The following is a 21,834-nucleotide window of genomic DNA, read 5'->3' as shown; positions in this document are numbered from 1 at the left end:
TCTCTCCTGATCGTGATAGATTAGGAAGAGACTTAGAAAGGTGAAGTGACTTGCTCAAGGCTGCACAGCCAGGATGTACCAGAGGATTCTGCATCAAAACTCAGAATCTGTCTACTTCCAAAAAGGTCATCCTCTCTCCACTATTTTATGGTTGCTTCTTAATTTAAAGATTATTTTTGATCCATCTAACCATTCCAAAAGAAAGATGACATCAAAATAATTAATACTCATAGACTTAAAACTAATTTTTCAAATCTGACAAGATTCTCCATTAATAAGGGTATTTTTCTCCCAAACCAAAACTAACCAAATAAACCAAAAAATAACAACTCCACAATAGATTCTTGCTTAATTTGGTGACAAGTTCTTGCTCTAATTCCATCACAACCCATAGATGCAAGGCCAGACAACTGGTGATGAATGAGGCCCAGGCACCCAGTAGCCAGAGCCTGTCTTTAGTCCATGTCACTTGGCAGCCCCAGTCCCAGCAGGGATAGAAGAAATGAGAAGGTGATCATGAAACTTTCCAGGAGAGTCAGAGCTAAGTGAGCAGAGTGTCTATACTCCAGGAGGGAAGCAAAGCAAGTGGTCAGTACCACCCTTGAGGAAAGGCTGGACACACACAAAATGATGTGTAGACTACTTCCTTTACCTAATAACTAGGCAAGGCAATCAGAGTTAAGAGTGATTCAATACTACTCAGGAGGCAAGTGAGTACATACCAATTATTTCTGCAGCCTCTCATATATTTTTCAAGCCAAGATCATTTGATCATGTTAAATTATTAAAAATTAATATGAACAGTTGGGTTCTCTTGTGTTACAGTGGGAATATACAACCTTATTTAGAGAACTAGTTTCTCTTTGCGTCACCCTCCATTTTCTACCTATATTCTAGATATGCTCTTAGTATATATCCTCCAAAACTACCTTCAAGTCAACTGAAGGGGGGAAGTTGACTTCTCCTCCCTATAACTGTCACTTCTAGCTCATATTCACCATACTATCTTCCACCAAATTACTCAAAGCCAGCCCATCTATTGTACTATGCCTCTATTTGTATAGAATGTTACACTAAAAAAAAAAAAAAAAAAAAAAAGAATGTTACACTTTTCCAGAGTCCTTTCACACTGCTCTCTTTCAGAAATGCTTTATTAATTCTGTGTATCCCATAAATGCTAGTGCTTTCCAGAGCAATGCTGCAAGAGGCTACTGCACTCAGGACCCTTTAAAACTTCTACTTCCTATGCAGTTAGTTCATCATCTGCCTCCTGTTCTCTTCCCCTCGGGATGATGCCAGACTACTTGGGTTCTTGACCCTTCTCACTCTGTGAGATGTAAGAGAAACAGCCATCTCCTTGGCTCTCTGCTTCTACCTGAGGCCAGCCCAGTCCCACTTACCTTATCTAGGACTTTACTTCTGTAGTTCTCCTTTCTCTCCCCCAGGCTGTCCTTACTGGACCCTTCTCACTGCAAGCGAACAGACTTTAAAACCACTCACCTAAACTCTGGCTTCCATGCATGCTGCCCACTCAACTATCTCCCCTTCCCCTCCTCTCTCCCACTCCATAAAGCCTTAACTATACTTGCTATTTCTACTGCCCAGCTCTCATTTTCTCTTCCATCCACTCCAAGGGAGCCTCATTCACCTAGAATATTCTCAACCATCAACATCTTGTCAAAGCCAGTGTCAACCAGCCATTCTCCTCTTGCCCAATCCTTATCTCCAGTGTGCAGACACATGCTCCTCTAGTTTCCCCCCCCAGTTCCCTGGCCAACCTTTCTCACCATCTTTGGATGGTTCCTCTCCTCCACCAACCATGGAAATGGCCTTCTCCTCTTTAGGACACAAAATCTCTCCATGGTGATCCCATCCAGTCCTGTGGCTTCAAACACATAGTCCAATATACTAATGACTCTTACACTTTTATTTCCAGCCTGAATCGCTCCGTGACCTTATCCCCATCCCTGTGTTTCCATTTCCTTTTACTTCCTCAAATCCACCTGGCCCTCCACCAAGGACATCAGTTTTTATTGTCTTCCTAACTTCTACCAACCTCGAGGAAGTAAATGGCAGACAGGTGGGAAGGCCTAAAAGAAGCCAAGCACTAATAGTAAAAAGTGAAAGATTTATTTGATCTGAAGAGAAACCAGAGTATAACTAACCACTAATAGTAAAGAATAGATTACAACCTTTAAGACAAAGCTAAAAAGGAAATTTTAAATGAAATTTCAAGAAATCTATAGTTTAATTTTACTCTTAAAATTCTCAATGATTAAAATTATTTTACTATAAAATATGGTTCATTTTTTGCATTTGCAGTGTTTTAATAAAATAGACTTACCCTAAACAGTAACCCTGCCAAGCTCTGAGCAAACAAATCCTTTATTTGTTTATCCTTTGGCTTCTGCATGACAGCTTCTGTTATCCTGAGTAGTATTTGCAACATCTGTTCCCTGGGCCACCCAAAATAAAAGCTCACGTTATTAATCACGTCTCCGACTCACTTTAATTTATAGATACAAGAAATTCTCTTATGAATTCAGCAACAATGATAATCATGTATTACTCAAAAGTATTAATAATCTGAATGCCAATTACATAATGAATGCCATATTTTATCAAAATAAACTACCTTATGTCACCGAAGTTCAAAAAACATGTGACTTAAACTCACATCAATAAACAGGATAAAACAGGTAGGGGGTTTGGAAAGGTCACTGTTGGTCATCCTGAGGCACAAAGTTTGGTGCCTGGAAGATGCTTGATCTGCACAAGGGCACTGAAGACACATTAACACCGCTAATTATGTTAATAGTAGTAAGTTCTTCAGCACAGCTGAAGGGGCAATTTTATTTCTCACAGCTAAGTTACATTCTTCACATCAGAGTGTTTGCTTATCTTTCCCTTTCTTGAATTCTATGCAAACCAAGAACACATATCTTTTGTATGTAAGAGAGGTCTGTTTGTTTTGAGGGAAAACACCCCCTGTAACTTCCCCTTCGAGGCCTTGTACACTAACTGTTCATTCATCTTTGCAACTTTCTCCTTGGCCTACATGCTCGTTAATGATAAGACTGGGGACTGGACAAAGTAATTCAGTCCAGGTCAGATCATGAGATCTCCAAAATCATAGTTCCTTCACACTTTTCTCGTACTTCCACATATTGAAACAGTATTTTCTCTTAACATGACATTGAATCTCGTTAAGCTTCTCATGGTACAATGATGTCTACAAATAGGGTTTCCTACCCTATTTATAGCTGACCCCATTTGATTTTCCTCCCAGTGTTATCTGTTAGCATACATTTGGAACTTTGTTCTAGTTGTTTGCTTGTGCTGTACACTGTCGATGGGCTCTGGAAGCATGGAATAAGAAAAGCTGTCAAGTCATGGGAGATGTAGGCACACAAGAATGGAGCAGACAGCTTAGAGGAAAATGAGGGAAGAAATGGTGCAGAGCTGGGGACAGCATGTCTCTCACCCATTCAGGGTACCCAGACCTTTATCTAGGCCTTGGCATCAGCACTGCCTGCTCATATTTACATGTGCTTCAAACAACAAAGGACAGTCCTTTCCACATGAATGGTTACATACCCATCTTATGAACATGATGAAAACAAGAGACGTAATAATTTTCACATAAAACCTCAGTCATGGGAACTGCTATCAAAAAACGCAAACTTGGGGGCATCTGGGTAGCTCAGCTGGTTGAGCGTCTGACTCTTGGTTTCGGCTCAGGTCATGATCACAGGGTTGTGGGATTGTGCCCTGCATCAGGCTCCACACTCAGCAGGGAGTCTGCTTGAGATTTTCTCTCTCTCTCTCTCTCTCTCTCTCTCCCCCTCCCTCCACCCCTCCCACCCCTCATACACGTTCTCTCAAATAAATAGGTAAATAAATCTTTCTAAAAAAATGCAAACCTGACCAAAGCAATAACGACAAAGACACAGGGTTAATTTAATCTCTGAACCTATGAAAGCTTAGCAAGCCATGAAATCGCCACATAGTCTTCTGGAAGAAAATGAATTTGAAAAAATCGTCTCCAGTTTGGAAAAATCTTTCCCAAAGGTGTTGACTCCAGCTTCTTTCTTTTTATTTTGTGAAACATTGATTTTTGGTCCCTTCTCCTCAAAGAACAACTGCTCCAAGAGTATAAAACTTCCACAGGAACACAGGAAATTATGCATATGTGCTATCCCTGCACTAAGGAACAGGATTTCCTGCACTCTTTATTACAGACTTTGTCCCCTTCTTTTCACACAGGCAGTAACCATTCACACAATGCTGCCGCTCACTATTCCAGGACTGCTTCTTAGCACTTTCCTGGCTACAGTCTTAATCTAAGTTGCCATCATCTATTGCTATGGATTTTGTGCACCAACCCTCACACCCAGCACCGTCTCTCCTCCAGAGGAAGCCAGAGAAATCTTCTGGAAACGTAAACTGGATTGTGTCACACTCCTGTGCACACACAGAAGAGTAGCTGGTGTCCGTCCTGCAGCCTGCGAGGAAGGCCCCACACAAGCTGGCTCTGGTTGGCCCCAGTTCCATCCCCTCCCAGTCTCCCTCTCCTTCTCTAACTGGCCTAGAACACATCACACTTGCTACTTGCTTTTTTTTTTTTTTTAAGATTTTATTTATTTATTCATGAGAGATACAGAGAGAGACAGAGACATAGGCAGAGGGAGAAGCAAGCTTCTTGAAGGGAGCTCGATGTGGGACTCGATCCCAGGACTCTGGGACCATGTCCTGAGCCAAAGGCAGATGTTCAACCACTAAGCCACCCAGGAGCCCCGCTACTTGCTGTTCCTTCTATGAGAAGCTCTATGCTCAGATGTCCCCCTGGCCCCTCCCTCCCTGCCCTCAGGGTGCTATTCAACCCCTCCAGGGAAGACAAAGGTCTTCCTGGACACCTCGATATTTCCTCAAGCCACCACTCTGTACTCTTCCCCAGCTTCACTTAAACTGCTTCTATGTTCATTCTGTTCCTCAGTCTGTCTAGTTCACCCTATATCCTCACAGCAAGAGCTCAGTAGTCATGTACTGCATGAAAGAAGGGAGGAAGAGAATTCAGGGATTGCCTGGCACAAAAATGCATACAATAATCTGCTGGGGAAACAGGTTACATCCCTTTCTATGTGCTACTATTTTTTGGTATTTTCAAATATTTCTATAAACTGGGGTGGGTTTTTTAATACTTTTACCTGGAAATTTCTGAATTGTAAAAGAACAGAGACGAATTGCTTAATTTTGTCTTAGGATTTTCACCAAAAAATTATCAAAACTATCAAAATACTACTGATACAAAAGTGAACTGAATTCATAGTTTTCAAAGAAAAAAAAACATCAAAAATGCTATTACTGTAACTATACTATCAAGAAGCAGATGCTTCTGTTGTAAGCATACCAGCATTTCTCATTACTTTCAATGTTCTGATACAGCATTTAACTCTGTTTAAATCATATTGTTCATCACAGTAATATTTCCAGCTTTAACTGCTTCTTGGCAAGAAGTCCTATGTTTAAAAGTCTGCAAAAGATGACTCTAGAGTTTACACCTTCAAATAATTATTTGATTCCTGTGGTTTCTGTACCAGTGAACCTGCTGTCTGACAGGATTTCTTGAGGCCCACACTCCCCTCAACTGAGAAAGAAACAGGCTGGACTCCACAGCCCCAGAGGCTCTGGCCAGCTCAGTCCTATCTCATTTGCACGCTTTCAGATGCACACACAGAGCTTTCCAAAGCACCCCCAGTGCTGACTCAAAGATATCCAGAAAAAACATCCAGAACCCAGGCTTGGTAACGGGGCCCCACCGAGGATTTCCATGAGAGAAGGGGCCACCAGTGCTGGTCTGCAGCAGCCCTGTGCACTGAGCACAGAGGCCAAAAATCACATCCTGACAGCAGGGCTGAGCCCAGCCAGGCCGCTCACAGGCCGTGCCAGCTGGGAGAAACACGCAAAGGACAGGCTGGAGAGGCATTTTACAACCACAACTGGGGGACATGAAGAAAGAGGAGTACAGAGCGGCTCTGAGGTCTCTGTTACTGAGAATGTCTGAAAAACACCTCCTAAACTGGAGTGATGCCTTCCTTATGGGACAGGGCATGGGAAAAACCTACTGCACTGTTTACTTTCAGGGATATTCTAGACACAGACACCAAACAAAAACAAAGGATAAAAAAGAAAACATTTCTCATAAGCACATTTTCATGACGCCACTATATGTTTGACGGTACTATTTATTTAGCCATTCTGACAATGTCATTTAAAAAATAATTGTTTTTCCAAAGTGAATTTAAAACTTCAAATTTGAAGCAATAAAAATCAGTTAACAGCATTTCAGAGCAATTAACAACTTCTCCTGGGCTTATGAAGAACGATATTATAAAACACCACTTTTATTACTTTTCCACAAAGCAGTCTGATGACAGTTTAAAATGGAAAAATCTACTATTAAGTAATATGACTACTTTTAATTCAGTAACATTTTTAAAGCCTATAATAAAAATAAACCATCAAAGTACTGGATACTTACCTTCTTCAGAATTCACAGAAACTGTTACAAAAGATTGATTATCATCTTATTGTTAACTTTATAAAGCCATCAGTAAGTGGAGGCTTTAACATTTTAATTATTATGTTGAAAAACAGAAACATCTGTTTTACAGTATTAATTTGAAATAAACTTACCATGTCTTTTTATTCATTGTAAGCTCCATTATCATGCGCCTAAAAATAATCAAAACAGCTTTACAAGCATCGACTTGTTCTTTCAAGAGCATGGGAACTTCAGGACATGGTTCCAGCAAAAAGACGTTTGCTGCGTTTGTCAAAAATACCTTGAAAACAACACATTTTACATTAGAAAATTTAAATTAAACATATAAATCTGAACAAATTTTTCTTAAAGATAATGGTATTAATTTCCTTCTACTGAGGGATCACCTTTGAGTTATTTCAAGTAAGGCAAGTGGTACCAACACATACTCAAGATTTTTTTTAATTGATTCTCTTAGAATTACCTGAGATACCTGAAAGAGCTTTCTTAGAAAAAAAATTGATACATGTTAACATTGCAACTTCAGAAAATTTATGAATCAGAAAGCTTTTGAAGATTTCTTTTTGACATTCTTCAAAGGAAAAGGGGGAAAGCAGTGAAAGGCTCACTGCTTCTGGGTGAGAAATTTTGGGGTGGGGGACAGGGGAGAAGAAGAAGAGCAGTGGTCTACACTGAATGGAAAAAAACATCTGATTATTGTTGAATCTCCCAGCATATGAAGTTTGCTGACAGAAAGCACCACTGACACCCAACAGGGGTGTAGATTCCTAGGGAGCCTGGAAACAGGCAATGCCACATGATCAACACTGCACAGCTTCCATGAGCATATACTTTTAATAGGAGAACTATATTATGCAATAGAATATAAACCTAAGTGAATTTTTGGGATAAAAACAGATTTTTAAAAATTTTGATAGTCAGCTGACTGCTCTATACTCTACCTCAGACCTTTAGGATACAAGTTCACTGTCCTCTACTGGCAGGGGCATTTCAGTAGAAAACTGAGAAGCCCGAATCTAGTCTGTTCTGTCCTTGTGCTCCAAGTGGGACACAGGGCAGGGACTCCTGCATGCACTTCTCTGGTGAGGGTATAGATTTTACTAATAACAGGCACCAAAGTTCTTTGAAACTAGTCAAGTAAAATCATCTTGATTTTAATTTCAGATTATTTGCTGATTTTCACTGAACAAGAAAACTCAATAGTTACAGAGTATTAAACTGCTAATGAACCTGAATGCAAAAAGGATACCATGACAAAGAATCTTATCGAGAGACCGATGACGTCACTGAAAACTGGGCAACAGGCAAGCCATCCAGGACTGGCTTCTGTGTGGGAGGCTAGAAAAGTGGATATGAGGTGGAGGGTGGGGCGCCAGGGAGCAGGGGAAAGAGGCACTCTGTTTTAGGCACTTACAATCCTAATAACCTTCAACCTAGATGGGAACCAATAGGTTATCAATTTCCCAATCCCCATTTTTGAGATAAAATCCTGAGGTCTGGGAAGATTAAGTGATCAGCCAAAAGTTCTTTCCAATGTTCCCAAATGGCACTGGTTCTATTTTATATGCCCACTCAGATAAATATTTTAAAATTAGAGCATTTGTAATCATTATTCATAAACAGGCAGTTTTTAAGAATATTCCCTATAAGATCATATAATCATCATGCCTGTCTTGCAAATTAGAGTCCAGGTGACTAAATGCCCATATGTGTTCAGAAGATACTTTTCAAGATTTGGATCTCAGTAATTTCACATTCGATGCATAATAATCCCTCTCAGAAAACTGCAACCATCTCATAGGTCCCCTTTGACTAGAAAAAAAAAATCTTTATAAATTGAAGGTGAGCAGTCAGGAAGAAAACTCAGAATGAGAACTGACAGATCAAAATATCAATGTATTTTATATGACATGATCACAATAAAGAAAATGTTCAAATTGACTCCAATTGGAGGTCTTTGTGTCTCTGGCTGGCCACTACCTGCAGCATAGCCTGGGCTCCAGCTTTCACGTTCTTATTTTCCTCTTCTGTCACACATCCTCTGCTCACTGCACTCGTGAAGGAGTATGTTCGTCCCCAACTGGAAGATCGCTTATGACGAGAACTTTCAGATGAAGTCTTTAGAATATAAAAATCAGTTAATGGAGGGGGGGAAGTACATGTTTACATAGATAATTCCTTACACTCACCAAAATTCATAAGAATATAGGTTTTAGGAGGGGGGGTCTTTTTTCAATTTTGTTCACCATCTCCAGCACCTAAAATAGTGCCTAGTGTTTAGTATGTGCTGAATAAACAAAGGTCCAATGACTGAATGAGTCTGTAACACAGACCTTTAAAATGTGAGCTTTACCTCACCAGGACTGAAAGTTCCATTCCAACAGCACTCACTCTGAGGATACTGCCCACTCTGCAGTGAGGCTTTATTAATGGAGATAGCACTTGTTATTGGTGTAGACCTTGCAAGTGTGTAACATCCTAACTGCTCTAGAATAGGCCACTACATAAGAATAGACTGCCAAAACATGCTAAATTTAGTTTCTCAAATGCTATTTACTTAAACATGTCAATCCTAAGATAGTGACATTTTCAGTCTCATACAGAGCCGTGTAAAATACGATGGTTTATAAAACAACTCTTCTGCAACAGTGAATAATGAAGCTGCAATGCACATATGTACCTACCCTGAGGTTTAGGAGGTAACCAATGATCTTGAATAGAGCCCAGAAACAGCTTCACTGAAGCAGGTCCTCACAGAACTCAGCAACTTGAGAGCATCACATGATAAAAGAGACCCACCTGCCCATGTCCCACTGATTGGCACCCTTGACTGACTGTATACTTTGCTAAAATATGTGTACAGAAACAACAATTGATAACACACTACCTCTTTGTTGTCAGTTTCTGAAAATCCTAATTTTTCAGCATCTTCTTGTTCAATTTCTTTTTTATCTGGTTCTTCCATGAACACAGGTTTGTCCTGGAGGATCCACTTTCTATACACTTGAACTACCTTCCTTGTTACAGCTATGTCACAGGAAGGCAACAAAAATGCCTAAAATAAAAAGAGAAGGCTCCCTTGAACTCCACACCTGTTCACGTCACTATAACAGACATATAACAGACATTTCCAATCACCATCACCAATTGCAGACTTTCCTTTGAAACATACAGGGCCAGACAGGTTTTGTGCACACCAAATTGTCTGAGGAAAAAAGGCATTTTCAGTTGGGCCAGGAAATGTCATGCAATTTAAAAATAACTTCTTCATTCTGAATGATTTTTTTTTCACAAAAATAGCCGTATCTGTACCTATACAGATACTTTAATTGGCTATATAAGCAATAATAGTTTTACAACTAGGAATGAATTAGACGTGATCATGAATGAATTCAATGAATTAGAAAGTGATCATAAGACAACAGACACACTACTGCAGCCAGCTGCAGCCAGCTGTCCTGCCTCTTCCTAACTCCATGTTCAGGGATGTCATGCAGGTGACAGAGGGAGGATTTACCGCAGAAGTTGGCAATGCTACCAATTGGAGCCTTTTTTATCTTTGTTTTATTTTTCCCTTTGTTTTTCTCTTCCTTCCTTCTTTTTTCCCTCCCTCCCTTCCACCTTACCTTCCTTTTCAGAGAGCCAACATTCACCAGCACACAAGTGAGTACAGACACCAACAATAAAGAGAGCCCCTGGCCAGCTGTAGCATTGTACATATTTACATGAACTTTTGTTTTAAAGGTTTTTAAAATTTATTGGAGAGAGAGAGAGAGAGAGAGAGAGAGAGAGAGAGAATATGTGCACAGCAGGGGAAGGGGCAGAGATCGAAGGAGAGGGAGAAGTAGACTTCAGCGCTGAGCACAGAGCCTGATATGGGGCTCAATGTAACAATACTGAGATCACAACTTGAGCCCAAACCAAGAGCCCAAGCCTTAACCAACTGAGCCACAAAGGCACCTCATAAACTTTTTAACATTAAAGAAGGTCTTTACACACATGCACGTAAGAATTTTGATTTAATAAGATTCCAAAAATATAAACAAAAAGGTAAGGGAGAAATGTATTTGCTTTTTGAGTATCAGCTCTAAGGAATATTTCTGTCTGAGGGGTAAATACAAAGGAGAGGAACTCAATACTATAGCAAATGCTGTCATTCCACAGATGAGGAATTAAGATGAGGCTTAGCACACTTGAGATCTTTTTCAAGGTTCCAAAGTTAGTTAAGTGATGATTCTAGGTCTTGATCTCAAGGTTCAGAGATTTAATACTGTCCTTAATGTTCATACCACAGCATCCAATTACAGGCAGATTTCAGTATAACAAGGGTTCAGGGTGGCCCCGGTGGCTCAGGGGCTTAGCACGGCCTGCAGCCTGAGGTATGATCCTGGAGACCCGGGATCGAGTCCCATGTCGAGCTCCCTGCATGGAGCCTGCTTCTCCCTCTGCCTGTGTCTCTGCCTCTCTTTCTCTCTGTGTCTCTCATGAATAAATAAATAAAATCTTAAAAAAAAAAAAAAAAAAAAAAAACAAGGGTTCACACAATATACAAATTTCCATTGATGGTGGTCATGTCACATCGAATTCCACAATAGAGGAGTCTGTGTTCTAGCAAGACTGCAATGTATCAATGTAACAAATATTCTGACTTGTATCTCAAAGAAGATCAACAAAGACAAGAAGGGTATGACAAAGTACAGTGGTGTCCCACTCTGATTTTATTCCAAATTTTATTACAAATACTCTCACACATACAAAAAAGTAGAAATACTTTTATAGTGCATATTCACATACCACCCCCTAGATTCTACCATTAGCATTTGCTAGATTTGCTTTACCATATATCTGTCAATCCACCCCTATTTAGCCTTGTTTCAATCCATTTTATTTTTGATGCATTTCAAAGAAATTTGATGCAGACATCAGTACATTTCACACCTAATTATTTCATACCTAATGCATATCACTGACTAGAGTTCAAAATTTTTTATGGTACTTAACATAAAATTTATAAATAATGAAATGCACAAATCTTAAGTGGACTCATCTCATGATGAGTTTTGACAAATATAGACAATGAGGTAACCCAAATCCAAAATGAAGGTATATCATGTTACCCTCCTCCCAGGAAGCAAACAATTTTTCTCTGTAGGAAAATAATAGTAAAACACAAATTATTTGTATGAACTGTCTGATTAATATGTAGCATATTAATTTAAAAATCAGAAATAAAAAAATAAAAATCAGAAATATGAGAAGAGTCAATATTAACAAAATCACAGTAAAAACCAGACAATACTTTAAACACATAGGTCAGGATAAAGAAAATTTCAAAAAGAAATGTAAATGGAATTGAAAAATAACCAAAATTAAAAATCAGTGTTTATGGGTTGACAACAGAAAGGACATGGCTGAAAACTGGATGAAAAATCAAAAGGAAACACCCAGACTGAAGCACAGTGAGATGAAAGGATGGTTAATTCAGAAGGGAAGGCAAGATATAGAACAAAATGAAAAGCTTATTCTATGCATGGCTGCAGATGCACAAGGAAAGAAGATTAGCAAAAGGGGGCAGAAATAGTATTTGGGGAAAGAATAGCTGAGAATTTTGCCAAAATTGGTAAAAGATATCAATCCACAGGTTCAAGAATCACAAACACAAGCAGGGTAAATACAGAGTACATTACAGTAAAACTGCTAAAAACCAAGAACAATCAGAAAATCTTAAAAGCTTCCAAAGGAAAAAAGAGACATTTCCTCCAAAGGAAATGACCTCACATGACTTCTCAAAGAAACAATGGAACAAATATTCAATGTGCAGAGAGAAAACAGCTGCCCATGTAGAATTCAGTATCCAGACAAATGCACTTGAAAAACGAAAGCAAAATAGAGAAATTTTCAGATAAAAAAAGAAAAACCACGAGAAAATCTTTTACCAGGTGATCTGATCTAGGGGAAATACTAAAAGTTGTTCTTTAGGCAGAAAGAAAATAATCCTGGATTAGAGATTCAGGAAGAAATAAAATACAATAAAAGGGTAATTTTTTGGATAAATCTAAATTAATAAAATGTATATATGAATATATATGAATACTAAGAATAAAACTTGATAAAATAATAGTTCTGAAAGAGATGATATATGTATATATATAAATAATACATATTATACATATATTCATACTATGGATTTTAAATATAGACGGTCCTCAACTAGGAGAGCTATATTAATGGTCCAACTTAGAATTTTTTAACCTTACGACATTACGAAAGTAATGCATATTCAGTAGAAACTGTACTTTCAATTTTGAATTTTGATCTTTCCCTGAGCTAGGAATATGAGAGTAGGACACTCATGTTGAGGGGCAGTGGCAGTGGCTACAGCTCCCGGTCAGCCCTGGGATCACAAGGATAAACAACTGATAGACTTACAACCATTTTATACCCATATAACCACTCTGTTTTTCACTTCCACTATGGTATTCAATAAGTTACATGAGATATTTAAGACTTTATTATAAGCCAGGCTTTATGTCAGATGACTTTGCCCAATGAAGGCTAAAAAGTAAGTGTTCTGAGCATGTTCAAGGTAGGTGAGGTTAAGCCATTATGTTTGGTAGGTGTATTAAATGCATTTTTGACTTATGATATTTTCAACCTATGATGGGTTTATCAGGACGTTAACTGCATCATGAGTTGAGGAAAATCTGTACATAGCAGGGGCATATGAACGGAGAAGGAATAAATGGAACTAGAGTGCATACTTACAGGGTGAAGGTTGAAATTAATGCTAGATTTTAAGTTAGGGATGTTAACAATTAAAATATGACAGATGAGTGTAAAATACTAAACTAGAGGAGAAAAATGGGATGCTAAAAATAGTCAGCTTGAGAGAATTCAAGATAACTAGAAAGATAGTAAACTTAAACACAATTACAGTACTTGTTATGCCAAATGTAAAGAGAATAATTCTCCAATCAAAAGACAGAAAATTTAAGGTTTGATTTTAAAGACTTAAAAAGACCGTATGCCATTTATAAGAGAACATCCAAAACATATGGATATGGGAAGATTAAAAGTAAAAAGTTAGAAAGTGATATATCCCATGCAAACACTAACCAAAAGAAAACTGGTAGAGCTATATTAAGAATAGGGAAGACTAAAAAAAAAAAAAAAAAGAATAGGGAAGACTGAGGCAAAAAAAAAAACAAAACAAACAAACAAAAAGAAAAAAACACCATACTAAAGATAAAGAGGAAAAATTCTAACTGATAAAAGATTCAATTCAAAGGACATAGAACATTTGTGAATCTGTACTGAAACTAAAAATTATAAAATATATATTTTTATATATATTATGTTTATGTATGTGTACATATCAAATACTGATGGACTTTAAAAAGAGAATAGACCAATCCATAGTCATAGCAGAATAGTCTCAGTAACTTCCAGAACAACAGACAAAAAATAATGATAGAGAATAGAACACATGCTTCCTACCTTCTCACTGTATTTACTCTCCATGTCTCAATCTCTCATATTTTTCATCTTTGTCTCTCTGAGGGACCCTCAGGATAATTTCTTCAGATCTGTCATCCCATTTATTCTGTCCTCTGCTGTACCTAATCTGCTATTAAAGTTACCACTGAGGTTTTCCTTTACTATTTCAATTATTAAATTTTTTTCATTTCTAGAAGTTCTATTTTTTTTTATTATTTACATCTGCTTAGTCATGTGTTATAATTTCCGGTTTCCTGGAAACATTTTCAAGCTTGTCTTTTATTACTTTAAACATGTTGAAGGTATCCATACTGAAAGCTCTAGAAGTTTTAACTTGCAAATTCCTAATTGATAAAAAGAATGACTTGAAATTATTATATCCAGCTAAACTGCTGTTCATGTGGAAAGGCAAAAGGAAAATATTCCTCATCATAAAGGAACTCAGGGACACCTACTTGAAAACACCCACTCAATGATAAAATAAGGCCATCCAAGAAGTCCATTAAAGCAAGCATGTTAGGACTGAGGACAGTGAGGAAAGCATCTCTCTACATTCAGAACCAATACTAAACAACTCTGCACATTAGGATTTCAAAACTGACTGCAAATAATGGTAAATTTAGGCTATAAATTTACTATAGAATAAAATAAGTGGATGGGGAGAGGAGGCTTAGAAGGCTGATAATTTCTTCAGATTTGTTAAGAAATTAGTAAGTGCTATCTAAAATTATACCATGGGGCTAAAAAGTGTTTCCATCACCTTAATGTGATTATAATCTTCTCATTATAGATAAAACTTTTAGATGTTAATATTTCCTGTGATAAAGGAATGTTTATTTGAATTTTGAGAATTCTGTTTCACTTTATTTTCTTTTCTTCTGTTAAATTCAAATAAAATAAAATTCAGAGCTCTTCATTAAAAATGCACTAAAGAAAAAAAATGCAGTAAAGAATCTTAAGAATTAAAGAATCCACTGTCAGTCCCTCATCCTTACCCTAGCACTTCCATATACCCGCCCCTTGCCACTGCCTTCACCTCAGTCAACCTGTCTGGTTTTACATCTACCCATCCATGGCTGGCTGGCTGCCTGTCCGCCTATAACTGTAGGCCAAATTCTCTGTCTGCCTATCTGTCTGCACCTACATACCTGTCCATCTACACCTCCCTACTCACTTCCACCTCTGCCAGCTGGCCTGTTTACACCCACCTGTCTGATGTTCCATGCCTGCCTGCCAGTTTGTTTTTGTCTATCAGCTCATCTGTAAGCCCTACTGTCTGCCAGGCCGCTCCCTGTTTATATCCTGCCTTACCCACCTCCACTCTGCCAGTCTCTTATCTGCTCATCTAGCTAGCCAGGCCAGCACCAAATATACATACATAGAAATACCTGGAATGAGATTCTCCTAACATTGATAGTGGTTGTGTAACAGTAGTATTTTGAGTGATTTGCTTGAGACTGTGTTTACCTAATGAGTACTTTAAAAATATATATATAACATTATTCTTTAAAACAAAACCAACAACAAAGAAAACAACCTAATCAACAACTAATGCTCAGAGCAGTATTTTGAATGTTTCAGACTCATAACCTAAGTAAGACATTTTACAGAAGCATATATGCATCTGTATACAGATTATACATAAATAAATGTTTTAGAAGTTTCACAAAGAAATGCTAATCCTTACAACATACAGTGCACTCTGAAATGTTTTGGTCTATTCTATTTTATTCTATTCAATTATTTTTTTAAAATACTGGCTTTTGATAAGTTGATTTCATGACCTACAACAAGTAGTTGGAAAAACACTGGTAAGAAGCCAAGTTTCCAACAGGGCAAGGCAACCCCGAGACCAAAACTGCCCCACCTGAAGCCTCTAGCACTCACTGCTAATCTGCGTGCTGATGGCAGCAGTAAGCTGAGGCTGCCCTGAGTGCCAATGAACCTCATATCCCCTCAGTTATTTCCACTGCCTGCAACTGACTGGGCCAACCAGTCCAAGGAGACTTGCACGGTCAGCCCCTGTCATGAGCCTCTCTGCCCCTGGGGCCCCTCATCAGCATTCACTCCCACATCACACACATGGACATCTCATCTTCTGCCATCACACACCGCTCTCTGGTGCATACACACACATCTTACCTCTTCACTGAGAATATGCACTTATGCAATGTACATTTTAAACTTTAATTGCCTTTAGGCCTAAATAATAAATAGTCTCTGAATACTTTAAAATCAAAAAAGAAATCACTAGAAATTACGTTTTTGCCATCCAGAAAATAAAAATTCCTCATTGACCACAAGAGGGCAATAGAACGCAATGTTAAAATCCATGCCCCTTCAAGCATCTCTACTTAGTATTTTAACATACCCCCCCAAAAAAACATACCCAACATTCATATTTTAAATATTACATATATGCTTTCAAATTAGATTTGATGAAAAATAAATATAAAATTTAAGTAAAATGTTTTTTGGCTTCACAGTGCAAAGATGTCTAAGAAGTTCAATCATAAGTAGTCTGCAGTTACCTACATGACCCAAGCTACTTCAGAACAGAATTTAGATTGGATTTGGGACTAAATGGAATGCAGAATATAGAGCATGCTCTTGGCAAGTGTGCAATGCAATAATGGATACAGACAGAACTGTTAGTATGATAAATTAACAATTTACACAATAAAGGTAAAACCACATCAATCTAGCATGTATCTCTTGTGCAAAATTCATAAGCTTTGTCAGTCATATCTAGTCTTGTAGTAGGCACTGGCATAAAGAATTTAAAACACTACTACAGGGGATCCCTGGGTGGCTCAGTGGTTTAGCGCCTGCCTTCTGCCCAGGGCATGGTCCTGGAGTCCCGGGATTGAGTCCTATACCAGGCTCCCTGCGTCTCTGCCTCTGTGTGTGTGTGTCTTCATGAATAAATAAATAACATCTTTAAAAATTAAAAAAATAAAACACTGCTACAGATCAGGGTCTGAAAACTATGGCATATCATCCAAATCCAGCCTGCCAGGTGATTTTCAAAAATAAAGTTCTTTAGGAACACAGCCATGTTTCTTTGTTACATACTGTCCATGGCTGCTTTCTCATTATGAAGGCAGAGCTGAGCAACTGCAACAGAGCCCACGTGATCAAGGCCTGAAATATTATCTGGTCCTTTACTCTATTAAGTATATATGGCCTCTACTCTCTATTATATGCCCTCTAAGACCTAAGACCTTGATGATTTCAACTCAAATTAAATAGTACCAAGTACCTTCCATGTGTACAACAGGAACACAATAGGGCAACATTAATGGAGAGAATAGGGTAGATTTTTAAATCATGGACTCTTGATAAACGAATGTTTGGCAGCATGACATATACAGTATAGTTCATAAACAGATGACACAGATGTGGGGCTCCAGGGAGCATGCTGCTAACCATGGTCAAAGGAAAAGGAAGGAATGGGAGTAAGAATACCCCCACATGACTTGCTCAGTGACCGCTCATAGGAGGAACAGGAGATGAGGAGCACAGGAGGGCTAAAATTAATATGCACATAAGAACATGAGTATCATTAAAGAAGTGGTCAAGTCAGGAGAAGAAGCTGATGTTAGAGAAGAAAATAAGCTAAACTTTGGCCTCATTACCCTTAGGTTACCACTATAATGTGAGATAAGATCAAGTGGGCATTTTAAAAGGCAAGTATGGAAGCAAGGTCTGTACAAAAGGCTTGAGTGGGAGTCTTATGCCACAGTGACTCCTGGCTCTGCACAAGCAGTTGATATCCCTAAGGAGGCAAGTGTGGAGTTACAGAAAAGGCTCAAGTCCAGAATATTGGTCAACCCTTGGAATTTGGGGTTAAACAAAAAAAAGGGGCCAAGAAATGAGACAGAGGGGTGCCTCGGTAGCTCATTTGGCTAAGCACCTGCTTTTGCCTCAGGTCATGATCCCAGGGTCCTGGGATAGAGTCCCATGATGTTGGCATCAGGCCTCCTGCTCAGTGGGGAGTCTGCTTCTCCCTTTCTCTCTCCCTCTCCAGCTCTCTCTCTCAAATAAATATGTTTTCTTTTTAATGAGACAGAGAAGACACAGAGATTGAGAAGAACTAAAGCAGTGCTAAGACACAGAACCAGAAAAATAAGGAGAATTTTCATTGAAGCTTAAACTAATTATTTTAAGCCAAACACACTTTTACTCATTAAAATATGGTAAAACCTCCAGTTTGCTATGGATTATGCTGGGACTCTGATTCTTGGTTGATTTTTCTTTAATGAAAGTCTCAGAAATGAGAGAGTTAATCACCATCTAGAAGTCTTGCACACACACCATTCATTTGTGTACAGGACTCCTTGTTGTCTCCTCTCAGACCACGGGTTTCTGCTAGTCAAGGGCCTCAACCTCTGTGCTCACGTGTGGACTAAGCTATTTCCCCCAAATAGGCACATGCTCACAAAGGAGCCAGGCTCTGCTTCCCAGGGCACAGGTACCAAGATGCAGATGGCCAGTGGCTCCACCCCACACCACAGAGCTACTATTCTCTCCACTGCACTTTGAGTTCTGCTTCCCCGATCAGAGTTTCTTCACAGCAGTACTACTGACATTTGGGGCCTGATGTTCTTTGTCTTGGGGTAGTAGAGGCTCTGTCCTATGCCTATAGGATAATCAGGCTCCTACCTACTAGATGCTAGTACCACTGCCCTCTCCCCAGGTGTGACAACCAAAAATGTCTTCAGACAATGCCCAATGTCCCCTGGGGGGCAGAGCCAGCCCCAGGTGTCACTCAGAGCTTCTAATCATTGCCCGGCCTCTGATCTCTACAGTCTTCTTCCTCACTTGCACCTACTTTGTTTGCACTCCCCTCTCTTTACACCACCACAGTGTCCATCATTGGTTGCTATATCAGCATCTTGGCCTAAGCCCTTGCTTTCTTTTTTAAAAAATATTTACATACAGTAAATATACAATATATTACTGCCAACATATAGTATAACACCCAGTGCTCATCTCATCAAGTACCCTCCTTAGTGCCCGTTCACCCAGTTGCCCCATCCCCCCACCCACCTCCCCTTCTGTAATGCTTTGTTTCCCAGAGTTAGGAGTCTCTCATGGTTTGTCTTCCTCAAATTTTTCCCCACTCAGTTTCCTTCCTTTCCCTTATGGTCCCTTTCACTATTTCTTATATTCCACGTATAAGTGAAACCATATGGTAATTGTCTTTCTCCTATTGACTTATTTCACTCAGCATAATACCCTCCAGTTCCAGCCCATCAATGTAAATAGTAGGCAGTCATCCTTTCTGATGGCTGAATCTTATGTCATAAATACTTCTATCTCACTTGCATGCCATGTGTGTTTGCAGGGAAAGTACAATCATTTGCAGAAACCTCCAGAGAGCTGCATAAGGCCCTTGGAACACCACTAGTCTGGGGCTCCTCTTTGCAATATTCATCTGTTGATAAGTATTCAGCAAGTGCTTTCTAAGGGCTTTCTTCCCACCTACTCCTGGGTTTCAAGTTTCTTATGGAAACATGACAGTATTTGTGGGATGATCTGCTCATGTAACAAATTTCTTCTCCATGTGTAGGAATTTTACAAAAACCAAATTTTTAAAAATCATAAAAGAAAAAAAATTGCAACACTCCACATAAAAGCATGATTAGAGGGATAATTCAGTCCTGTAATGTAGCCCAATTCATCAATAGTATTTCTTGCAGGACTATGAGCAAAAGAACAAGAACAAAGTTCTCTTCAGTTGCATGAACTTACACAAACAAACTAACCTGGCGAAAGACTTCGTTCACAAAGTTGACATAACCTCGCGTTGACAAGAGAATCCGCTGTACCATTTCATACACAGTGCGGTGCTCTTCCTCAATGCTACAAAGGCTGGAGTTGCTGAGTCTTCGGTCAGATAAGGTGCTGCTGTTGGAATGGTTTTTGTCCTGCTCTGCAGGCCCGCAACCATCCAGCTCCGGCGCCCTCTCTTGACCCACACCACCACCAACAGTCTGGAAGAAAGTCATGACCACCTCTGAGTGAGCCTCTTCGACACTCAAGAATGCCTAGTGAAACTGAAAGCTTGCTTTATGTAAAAGAACTCTGATTACTATCAACTTCAAGGCCAGCTAGACACCAGCCCTGCTTGAAGCACAAGGGGCTCCAGAACCTGTACTTACCAGTTTTCCAATTCACCAGCTCAGTTACTTTAACAGGAAAATACTAAATTATTGCATGAAGGGAGGCTGTGAAATTTTATCAACCTAGAAACTTTAACTTACATTTGCAAAATCATAGAACAAATTGTGTTAATGAATTTATACTATGATCACCTTTGGGCTCTAAATTCAGCACTTACTCTATGGTCACAGAGATTTGAAAGTTCAGTGCAATTTTTGTGGCCACAATATTGGAAAGCATCATTTGATTCACAAGACTTAGTGACACCTGATGAAAGAGTGTCTTGATCTTTAGAGGGTATTTTGTGAGAAGAATCTTGATCTGAATTTTATATTCAGAATCTCAAACTTAACTGAAATATTTACCAAATTTTAAATATTTAGAAGACTTTAAGAGCACAAAGAAATAAAATAATTCATGTGATGACTCACAAATTTTAATATGGATTTCTGCTCTCATCTATCTACCCATAGAATTAAAGGTTTCCTCCAAATATAATACATGTATAATTTTGCTTCGTTTTTGCAAATGCCACTATTATTTAAGTGTCAAAAAAGTATAATCCAAATACCATTAAAATTCTACCCACTGTGAATATTTTTTACAAAAAATGGTAAGATATGAGAGGTGCAAAATAGTAATTTCATAACTACCAAGGACAGTTTGAAAGCAGATACCCAAATAGCAATCTCTAGGGAAAAGTAATGGAAGATTATATTTATAATAATTTTTCTCTTCATGCCTTAGCTATTAAGTCTGTGTGGCTTATCAAAGGCACTGTCATATTTTGAGATGAGTTGTCCTATAGAAATTATTTCATCCTTTTGATGCATCAACTATCTTCCACAGAAAAATAAAATTTTACTCATTTTTACTGATATATATATATTTTAATATGTAAAGCATAGAGGTTAGATTAAGTCTAATGTCTCTTGTGGCTCAATAACCTATGACTTTTTTTTATCAGTAACTCCCATCTTCCCCACAAGCCAAAAAGGAAAAAAAAAAAACCATGTACATACTAAGCAAATCAAAAATGATCACAAATTCTATGACCCTCCTCTTCCCTTTGACCCACACGGAATACAGTGGAAGAGACCTGTGCCACCTCCAGGCCCAGCTCCAAGAGGCTGACAGTTACTACTTCCCATCTCTGGGAACCTTTGCTATTGGAGCTCTGAGAAGCCAAGGAAGAAGTCCAATAACCCTGCTACAGAGACTGCATGGAAGGGGAGGCCCAGCAGCACCCATCAAAGTAACAGGAATCTGAATAAAGTCATCCAGAGCCCTCTAGACCAACTAGCCTTGAACTAAAGAACACCACCCCCTGACCTCAGGTAATGCCGTTATGAAGCACAAGAACTGCCCAACCAGATCTTGCCCAAATTTCTGATCCAAAGAGTATAATGTGTAATATGACAAAAGGGTTGTTTTAGGCCACCAAGTTTTGAAGTCATTAGATAACTAATTGGGTAACATAGCAATTAGGTAGCTAAAACAATGTTAAGTAAAGAGGTATGTTTATGGGTTTTAATGTCAATTAATGTTTATAGAACTGGTAAAAAAAAAAAAAAAAGGTCACTGTTGAAATTTTAAAATCACCA

The 21,834-nt window shown here is 38.7% G+C and overlaps 1 protein-coding gene across 9 annotated transcripts in view; it reads right to left on the bottom strand.

Moving 5' to 3' along the window:
* Window positions 1-21,834, bottom strand: part of RALGAPA2 (Ral GTPase activating protein catalytic subunit alpha 2) — a 327,065-nt gene that overhangs the window by 208,603 nt on the left and 96,628 nt on the right. For all 9 annotated transcript variants that reach the window (XR_005377488.1, XR_005377489.1, XR_005377487.1 and 6 more), the window contains 5 exons: window positions 19,834-20,061; window positions 9,453-9,620; window positions 8,546-8,683; window positions 6,697-6,845; window positions 2,345-2,456 (listed from right to left, as the gene is read on the bottom strand). Coding sequence is in view for 2 of the 9 variants with exons in the window: in XM_038571432.1 (XP_038427360.1) it covers window positions 2,345-2,456; window positions 6,697-6,845; window positions 8,546-8,683; window positions 9,453-9,620; window positions 19,834-20,061 (795 nt within the window). In the remaining 7 variants the exon portion in view is untranslated. The remainder of the gene's footprint in view (window positions 1-2,344; window positions 2,457-6,696; window positions 6,846-8,545; window positions 8,684-9,452; window positions 9,621-19,833; window positions 20,062-21,834) is intronic.

Source organism: Canis lupus, chromosome 24, assembly GCF_011100685.1.
Source record: "Canis lupus familiaris isolate Mischka breed German Shepherd chromosome 24, alternate assembly UU_Cfam_GSD_1.0, whole genome shotgun sequence".
Lineage (NCBI taxonomy): Eukaryota > Metazoa > Chordata > Mammalia > Carnivora > Canidae > Canis > Canis lupus.
This window is presented reverse-complemented; position numbering and strand designations above follow the sequence as displayed.